General features: G+C 35.3%; 1 protein-coding gene across 2 annotated transcripts; it reads left to right on the top strand.

Moving 5' to 3' along the window:
- The first annotated feature begins 1,731 nt into the window (after positions 1-1,731).
- On the top strand, positions 1,732-9,162 carry LOC145574154 (histidinol dehydrogenase, chloroplastic-like). 2 transcript variants are annotated; one of them, XM_081631892.1, is made up of 15 exons: positions 1,732-1,866; positions 2,223-2,369; positions 3,741-3,862; positions 4,171-4,223; positions 4,336-4,408; positions 4,573-4,674; positions 4,767-4,868; positions 4,962-5,033; positions 5,121-5,183; positions 5,313-5,354; positions 5,512-5,571; positions 5,643-5,753; positions 6,202-6,372; positions 6,553-6,643; positions 8,557-9,162. In XM_081631892.1, exons 2-15 carry the CDS (start codon positions 2,243-2,245, stop codon positions 8,838-8,840), a joined length of 1,473 nt encoding a protein of 490 aa, XP_081488018.1. In that variant the 5' UTR covers positions 1,732-1,866; positions 2,223-2,242; the 3' UTR covers positions 8,841-9,162. The 2 variants fall into 2 exon arrangements, with proteins under 2 accessions (XP_081488018.1, XP_081488019.1); XM_081631893.1 differs by having other exon boundaries at positions 1,749-1,866; positions 2,278-2,369.
- The last annotated feature ends 330 nt before the right edge of the window (positions 9,163-9,492 follow it).

Genomic DNA, 9,492 nt, shown 5'->3' with positions numbered 1-9,492 from the left:
CATGCTTTAGCATGTATTAGGATGTTGAGGTTGAACCATGAAGAGTACATTCATCAAGCATATCATGTGGAGACATATAAAAAAGCTTATGCACCAGCATTCAGGGCTATGCCAGGACACACCATACCCTGCTCCCTTGCCTCCACCTTACAGAAAAATGGCTGGCAGACCAAGTAATTAAAAAAAGGGTAAAGGAGCCAGGTGAAGATGTGAAAAAAATGTTAAAAGGGCCAAAAAACCAAACAGGTGCAGTGGGTGTGGTGGCCATGGACATTATGTGAATAAGTGTTCTAACCCTGTTGATGGAGGAGGAGGGACCACTTATGCTCAAGCTCATGCAGCAGCAAAAAAGGTAGCAGCAGAAGCAAAGAAGGCCCAAGCTGAACAAAGTGCACCTGCTCCAAGGAGAAGTGTCAGGAAGAAAGCACCAGCAGCAGAGCATGATGAAATAGTGTTAACTCAGCCTACTCAACCTTCACAACCTCAGCATGATAAAGCCTAACTGTAGTTCTGTGTCTTTGGAGTTTATGTGTTTGCTTTTTTTTAACATATCATTAGCTTATTTTGGATACTTTTGGTGTATTTAAAGGGTGTGGCCACCAAAAATATTTGTGTTAATGGTGTACACACCTATGTATGGTGTTTGATTGATTTCCATACATCTATTCAAGCTAATGTTCTTTTGCAAAAATTATATGCTATTTATGAAAGGAGTTTAGGTGACATAAATTGTGCAACAAAATAAGCATATCATCATTTGATTCATCCACTAATAAAGGTTCAAATTACAATATTCAAACCAAAATGCCATTATACCAAATACAACTTCAATAACTAACCAAAAAGCTTAACAAAACAAAAACTAACAACAACTGACACAATCACACAGGTTACAATTAGCTTGTTCCTTGAATTTTCTTCTTCTATTACCCTCCTTTCAGCCCTGTACTTGTTGTTCTTCAGCATATTAAGTTCAGAAGCAAGGCGACCATTCTCTTGTTCAGTACATGCCAATCTTGTTTTCAGAATACTCAAATCAGTGGAAAGCCTATGGTTTTCTGCTATTAGCACATTAGTTACATCCCTCTGCCAATCTAGTATATTCTCGTCCATTCAAATGTATTACAACCTCTTTACCCTGTTTTGTGGTTGAAGAACTTGCAAGCAACAAATTTTCTCCCTGGATTTTCATGGGTCCATGAAGTTCTTCTAGCAACTGGAAACCCACATCCACATCTCATCTCTTCAATCGAGCCATATTGGGTACCAATTCCCTGAAAATTAAACAACAAACAAATCCCAATTCAAAACCCTAGAATTTTAATGGTTCACAAAATTGAAGAAATGTTATGGAATTACTCACTTGATTGAGAACAAGATTCAATTCGCGACCTTCGAATTGTTGAATGACCAAGTGGAATTCGAAATTGGGGAAAAAATTTAGATTTGGATTCAATTGAGATTAAGAGGGGTTTTTATGTGGGAAAATTGGAGGGAAAAGGGGTGTAATTAGAAGAAATAAGGAGCACGTGATAGTCACGTGGGGGTCAACGTCGGAATCCGATGGTCAATGGCCTGAAAGTGGGAGTTGGTTTCCCTAAACAAATTTTTTTTTTATTCAGGTCTGACTTTGCCAAAAAAATTTTATAAGATTGTCCAGACAAAAAATGTGTTATAAAAAGTTATCCCTGATAAATTTTCCTTATTTTTTTACAAAAAAAAAAACCAAACTAGACGGACCCGTTCTTAATCTTATCGCCCACAAAGAACTCTTTCACTTGCCTTCAAAAGAACTCTTTCACTTTGACAAGGCTATCTGACTGGACTCACTGAACATCAGACCCCCATTTTCTCTCTACCAATTTGGTAAAATCATCTTTTCTCTATTCTCTTTTCCTTAATTGTAAATTATTGTAGTTTATAAATTTCGTTTATTATTCGATTCAGTTACTGTATAATTTTCTAATTAATTTACTATTATTTCTCTCCCCGAAAATTGATTCATTTTATTTCTTGAAATTCAATTTATGTAATTGGTCAATTTTGATTGAAATTTTGTTTCTTTGATGTTGTGTTCTTCGTTATTTCTGTTGCTAAATTGAATATTGTTGCTTTATATTTGTGAAATGGAAGATTATTTTATTAATTGGATAGTTGTGCATCAATAAATTTTGTTTTTTATGTTCTGCCCACAAACTGTTTGATAAATTGCCTCAATTAAGACTTGTTGAAGGAGTTGCTGATGGAGACTAAACTTGTATGCTTACATCGAACCAGTTTGTTATTCAACCCTTTCGAAGCTCGTTCCTTTCGATTATCTTCTCCCTGCTCGTCGAAACCTAGTTTCCGGCCTCGAATTTTGTCATCAGGTATACTTCGTATTGTACTCTTACTTATTAACTCAATTAATCTCATGTTTTAATTTTTTGTACTCCATTTCTTGTGTCTTTAGGATGTAAAGTTGTCAATATTACTACATTAGTGTTGTATGAATAATCGTTTATTTGTATCGTATCCAATCAAATTGTAGAAGTTGATGATGTTTTAATAGTTAGTTCCCTTCTCCTGGAGCTAGTGCTGTTTTTTTTTTTTTTTTTTTTTTAACTTCTGTTTTAATTCTTGTAACAAGCAAGTGAATTGATGCATAGTATAAGCAATTGAACTCAAAATAAGTTTTGTATGAATTTTGTAAAGGCTTTCTGATATGAGGAATATTTCATGGATACTTGACCATACAACATAGGTATAGGCCCTTGGAGACTTTACCTTGAGATGAAAAAATTCTAATGTTTCCAATATGGCCAAGTCCGACACTTGGATACAGAGAAGTAGAAAAACTTGTATATTAATGTCATAGGTTTACCTTATATATGATTGCAGGAATCATATGCTAAGTGAAAGTTCTAGAGCTAACAATAAGATATAATTAGTCTAGGAGACAAGGCTAGAGTGCTCGATAACAAATAAAGCATAACGAAGACTATCACTTTACAATGGAATGTCAAGATTGTTTAAGTAATAAAGTTGTCAAACATTATCCTGTACAGTTTGCATTGGACAGATGGACATATACCTGTTTAAGACATATCCCGAGTACATGTAAGATGCAATAGAAGTTTATGTAAAATATTCTCTCTTTCTGCCTGTTACTAATACTCTAATAGAGACTCTTAGTTTTGTGTTGATCTAATGGTGCTTACATATGCTACCCAATTCTTGCGTCACCCTGTTTTAAAGCTCTTAACTAATCTTACTACACTCAATAGACCCTTTGATGCCAAATAATACTCGTACTTATTATATTGGAATGTTTGAAAGAACTTGTCACCCTTCTTCTAATAGTAATTTTTTATGATTATTTTTCAAGACCCTGCTAAAACTGAGTGCAGAGATTGCAGAGTGTTGGTATGACCCAATTATTATACACAGTAATTTAAATAAAATTTTGTTATATCCTTTGATGGGTTGAGACAAGCTGGCAACTATTTCTGAATGGAGGAACTAGTGAACACAATTTTGTATCAGTATCATGTAATGCTCTGGTGCAAACTGAAACAGTTTTTGTTGATGACGTGCTTATTTTTCTCTAATCTGGTGATTAAATTTGCTTGTTTTCGGTGTAATATTGTTGTGAAGAACTTTGTGCTGTTACCTTAGTATTACTCACCTGTTGGGAAATTTATGTCCTTGAGTTTTTTTTTAGTGCATGCTTCAATTGTGTGCTGCTTTTACATTCATAGGTTCAATGAGCAACGGGGTGAAATGTGCCTTGAAGTCTTACAAATTATCTGAACTTTCTATGTCTGAGGTTGATAATCTGAAATCTCGTCCCCGCATCGATTTTTCATCTATATTTAGTGTGGTGAGCTATCTTCTTCCCCTATTTACTTATCCTTTCCGTGAACATGCTCTCAAATGCTGAATAGGATATCCCACCATATTTACTAGCCAACTTAGTTCTCTCCATTGGATAATGAGTGTATTTTTTGGTGTTTGTAATTACCATCTCTTTTCTTTTTTACTCGTGTGTGTGTGTGTGTTCACTGTGTTGTGTTTTTGTGTGTGTGTGTGTGGGGGGGGGGGGGGGGGGTTCTCTCTTTCATCTTTGAAATTACAGCAGTCATTCTTGAAGGAGTCAAATGGTTTTTTATCCCTTTTGAAACTTATCAGGTCCAACCCATTGTTGATGATGTCCGCACTCGGGGTGATGATGCAGTGAAAGAGTATGTTATCTCTGCTTTTGGTGACCATATACATCCTGTTTTTCTCCCATTTTTTTCAATACACGTCCAAACTTGCACTATAAACTTACTTGGTGTAATGATCCCCTAACAGATATACCGTCAAGTTTGACCAAGTCAAACTGGATAAGGTGGTTGAAGATGTTGCAGACTTACCAGAGCCTGAGGTATTCATAAGATACTTCTCAAGGACTATTTTGATTAGAAATTTAGTTTTGGTTATTGAAAAACCAGTTCTCTTGCATATAATCTACAATAGGCCTACTAGATTTTGTAGCTCTTTTGTTATTGAAAAACCAGTTTCTTTTTCTTAACATCTTCAATATTGCAGCTTGATCCCCATATTAAAAAGGCCTTCGATGTTGCTTATGACAATATCTATGCATTTCATGCTGCTCAAAAGTCGGAGGAGAGAAGTGTTGAGAACATGAAGGTAAGTTTCATAGAGACATTGGTTGATTCCATTATCTTACATTTTCTTTTATTATCATTTTATAATGGCATTTGATTTTTTTTCAAAGTCAGGGAGTTAGGTGCAAACGTGTAGCAAGAAGCATTGGCTCTGTGGGACTTTATGTTCCGGGAGGGACTGCTGTATTGCCATCCACAGCTCTTATGCTTTCAATTGTGAGTTGCAACTTTTTATCTTAGTGCCTCTAAATTTTAAGAAATTTCAAAATTTTGAATAATGTTGACATCATTATCTACTTGTTATTCTAGCCTGCCAAAATTGCGGGCTGCAAAACTGTAGTTCTTGCCACACCTCCAAGCCAGGATGGCAGCATATGCAAGGTATCTTTTATTTCCCATCATTCCAGCAGTGGTAGAATGACACTGGGAGTTTCCTGATGACTAATGCTCTTTTTTCTTCTTCTTTAGGAAGTCCTTTACTGTGCCAAGAAAGCTGGTGTCACTCATATCCTTAAAGCTGGAGGAGCTCAGGTCTGAGAGTCTGAACTATTTAAAATACAATATTCTGCATTATGAGAAATTCTCCAATCTCTTGAATTCACCTTAAATCATTATTGTATCTGTTGGAGTTCATATCCATCCTCTTTTTCTATTGAACAGGCCATTTCTGCTATGGCCTGGGGAACATCATCTTGCCCTAAGGTACTAACTACTAAGACTATAAATATCTATATTTGAGGTTGTTTTATTGTTTCAGATATTTTCTACATATATACACCAGTGTGCCCGATGGTTTTGCTTTTTAATTGGAAATTCTTTGCCCAACTTCCATTTCTACTAATTTTCTTCAAATATATAGGTTGAGAAGGTCTTTGGACCAGGAAATCAATATGTAACTGCTGCAAAGATGATCCTGCAGGTAGTAGTTTATTGTAGTTTCTTAGCTAAATTTAAACTTTTCTTCTGATTGACTTCCTCACTATCCATCAGAATAGTGAAGCTATGATCTCGATTGACATGCCTGCTGGACCTTCAGAAGTTCTAGTGATTGCTGACAAGTTTGCTAATCCTGTTCATGTTGCAGCAGACTTGCTTTCTCAGGTATGTCTCTGTACCCTTTTTTTTTTTTGGAAGCAAACCATGTTGATCTCTGCATCATCATACAACTTCCTTAATAAACATATAATAGATTTTTGAAGGGAAGAGTAGGCAGCATATAATATGCACCCCTTCCGGGCCACATTTTATATGCATCCAGGAAGAGCTTGAGCCCTTACATATCATGGAGAAGAGATAATCTACATTGCTATTAGAGTAATATATGTTTTGCAAAAGTCCTCATCTCAATCACTTTTTTGAACAGGCTACCTCCATGCCCAACCTTTAAGTAGGAAAGGGGAATGAGATGCTATTTGTGTCTTTCGTGTGTGCCTTAAGGCATTGTTGCTTAGAATGTTTATAAATTTAATTGTTTTGTATGTGTAAAACTGATCAATATTCTTGTCTGCTTGTGAAGTGATGTATTATTCAATATTTCGTGTTTTTTCAGGCTGAACATGGACCAGATAGTCAGGTTGTTCTCGTAGTAGCTGGTGATGGTGTGAATCTAAATGCTATCGAGGATGAAATTAGCAAGCAATGTCAAAATCTTCCTAGAGGGGATTTTGCAGCAAAAGCATTATCTCATAGTTTTATTGTGTTCGCTCGTGATATGGTTGAGGTTTGTGATTTTGTCTCTTTAAACTGCTGCTTAACATGCATGCTGCAGTATCTAATTTACATTTCCAAGATTAAGTGTTTAACGAGCTTTCCATCTCCTACGAAGTGATCCCTTTTTTTTATTCTTTTTATTTTTTAAAATGCACTCTCCGTTGATGTGTTTATTACATTTCACATGCAGGCAGTCTCTTTCTCAAACTTGTACGCACCTGAGCATCTGATTATTAATGTACAAGATGCTGAGAAATGGGAGAGCTTCATTGAGAATGCAGGTATATGTTTGGATCTTGAAGTCATCATACTTTGGCAAGCTTTTCTGTATTGTTCATTCATTTATCTATGAGGTGCTAAAATTAATTCATCTCCCTTCCCTGCTGGCACATATGCTTGAATTGGGGAATATATAATGTGTTTGTAGGTGGGTATTGCTAGTAGTAGTTGATTACATAGCTGTTAGGGGTGAATTGGAGAATGAATAATGAGTTAGTTGGTGGGGCTGTGGAGAGGGAGAGGTATGTGTAATGGGTTGTGAATTGTAGTGACTTATGAGTTAGTGAGAGAAATCCAATCAGCTCGAATGCAGTGTCACTTGTATTGATCATTTATATACTGCAAAAAATAATTAAATTTCTCTTCTTCCTTGATTTCTATGATTAATTCTTCTCTCTTATTCAGCCATATAAACATTGAATTTTTAGCAAAAAGCTCCCAACCTCTGCAAGAAATACACTCTATTGTATTTTCTTATCTACTGCTCCCTTCATCCTATAGTTTTTTTTAGATGATTGTCTCACAATAAAGTTATCTACTTGTGCAAAGATTATGGAAAATGAACAAGGAGGGAAGGTGCATAGGGCTTAACTTTCAAAAGGCCAAGAAGAAAACTTGCTATAAAATTAGGAAAACTAGAGTGTACCCGTGCACGGGATATATAAGAAAAAATATATTTAAAATATGGAAAGTTGATTTTGATGTTGTAACTTATACTTGGGCTCCAATGGTTGGTTTTGGACTGGGCGGCTATGTTGAACCCTACTTAGCTTTGCTCTAGTGAGTATTAATAGTCATATTAATAATGTGCTGACACTTGTTCTGTCGTGCTGACACCTACTCTGCTATGATATTCCCGGCTTTGCTTAGAAGCTCAAAAAACAAGGTCTTACTCTTTTATGTTGGTGGCTACGCAACGTAGCTAGCTATTATGGGATTTACTTTGTCAAAGTTATAGAGGTTACCCGTTTAGTGTTATAGGGGTTACTCGGTTAGTGTCATATGGGTTAGTGTCTTGCTCTAGGAGTTATATACTTTAATCTGTTGCAAATAGTTATTCGGTGAGGCCAGTTGCGCAAAAACGTGTTGTACATTTTTTTTTTTTGTTTTTGATGATTAGAGAAGTGGAAATTGTTTGGAGGGTAGTCTCTTAAAAAATGCATATAATTGAAGGGTTGGGGATTTAGAGTAGTATAGTGAATTGTTGATAAAGGAACTGTATACTCGTGTTAATGCATGACATATATTATACTATGTACCAAAAAAAAAATACTCGTAAAACAAAGTGAAATGTTAGTACATAGTGTTTAAAAAAAAGTGAAATGTTTGGGATTTTGAGTGCTATAGTGAATTGTTGATAAAGGAACTGTATACTCGTGCTAATGCATGTCATATATTATACTACGTACCAAAAAAAAAAAAAACACAAAGTGAAATGTTAGTAGTAGTTCCTTGAAAAAAAAAAACAAAAAGAAAAACAAAAAGGAAATATTGGATGGGTAGTTATTGATTTTTTATAAAAAATGATAAAAAAAAAAAAAAAAATAAAGTAGTGGGATGGGTAGTTATTTTTTTCTTAAAAAAAAAAAAAAACAAAAAAAAAAAACCTAAATGCATGAGAGTTGAGTATTGGGATTTTGGAGATTTCTCGTTAAAACGTCTCTTAAATTATATATAAGATTGTTAATTGTGGGACTCCCCAAAATGAAGATGTTTACTGAGTGACAAAGAGAGTATATATCTTTTATATAAGAATAGACAATGCATTTGCCAATGTTAGTGCTGTTGTAGTTTCCATAATTTTTATATGGCATATGCTAATGTATTCAAACCAAGTAACTTTGAATTCCAAAAATTGAGTAAATTTCTTGCAGGATTTTGCTGCTAATTTCCTCTGTGCTGATAATATTTGCAGGATCTGTATTTATGGGCCAATGGACACCTGAAAGTGTTGGAGATTATGCTAGTGGAACAAATCATGTCCTTCCTACATATGGTTATGCAAGAATGTATGGTGGAGTGTCACTTGATTCTTTCCAGAAGTATATAACAGTTCAATCTCTGACTGAGGAAGGCCTAAGAAATCTAGGCCCATATGTGGCAGCCATGGCTGATGTTGAGGGACTGGAAGCTCACAAGCGAGCTGTGACCTTAAGGCTTCAGGATATTGAGGCAAGGCAAGGGTCAAACTTGAGATGATGCAAACGAGCTGTGACCTTAAGTATGTGATATGTCTTTGCTGTTTTGAAGATAAAGCTGGTGTAAGTGCCTCAGCCTCACATTGAGGATGTGTTGTGGAGTTGATTTTGTATTTTTGTTACTACTAGTACCCTGTACTCTGAAATAATGAAATTGTAACAGAGAACTGTTGCAATATTTTTGATCTTTCATCACTTTTCATCTTTCTATTTTGGATTTTTGGGTAATCTCAGATGATGACCAATTTCTGTACATGAGCTTTTAGCCGAGGTCTCAAAAACAAGTTTCCTGAACTTTTAATTCTTGTTGCATCATTTTGCCATTAATATCTGTAATTTTGTTTTAGATTAATGTAACGTGTGAGCTTTCATGCTTATACATAATACATATAGAATGAATAAGAATTCGTTTGATACCCTTAGCACAGTGTATGTATCCTGTCAAAAAAGAACAAGAAAAAAAGAAAGCAGTGTATATCTGAGTGCTACACTTTGCTGATATCAACCAATTGAACTTTATTATATCTTGCAGAAGTTGGTGCAGGAATGTAGGATACAAAACTATGATTCTGGTGGCGCACATGATCATAGAGTCATGGACTCCATGGAGTAGATATGCTTATGCTTCTCATGCTGAAGGTGAGGTGGCTTAC

This window comes from Chenopodium album, chromosome 13 (genome assembly GCF_948465745.1).
Source record: "Chenopodium album chromosome 13, dcCheAlbu1.1, whole genome shotgun sequence".
In the NCBI taxonomy this organism is placed as follows: domain Eukaryota; kingdom Viridiplantae; phylum Streptophyta; class Magnoliopsida; order Caryophyllales; family Amaranthaceae; genus Chenopodium; species Chenopodium album.
This window is presented reverse-complemented; position numbering and strand designations above follow the sequence as displayed.

Bases quoted from the DNA above. Each gene is read 5' to 3' on its own strand.
- LOC145574154 (XM_081631892.1), top strand. From the start codon at position 2,243: ATGGAGACTAAACTTGTATGCTTACATCGAACCAGTTTGTTATTCAAC. The intron at 3,863-4,170 runs GTGAGCTATCTT...GAAACTTATCAG, and splicing joins TTTCATCTATATTTAGTGTG to GTCCAACCCATTGTTGATGA. The intron at 5,572-5,642 runs GTAGTAGTTTAT...ACTATCCATCAG, and splicing joins CTGCAAAGATGATCCTGCAG to AATAGTGAAGCTATGATCTC.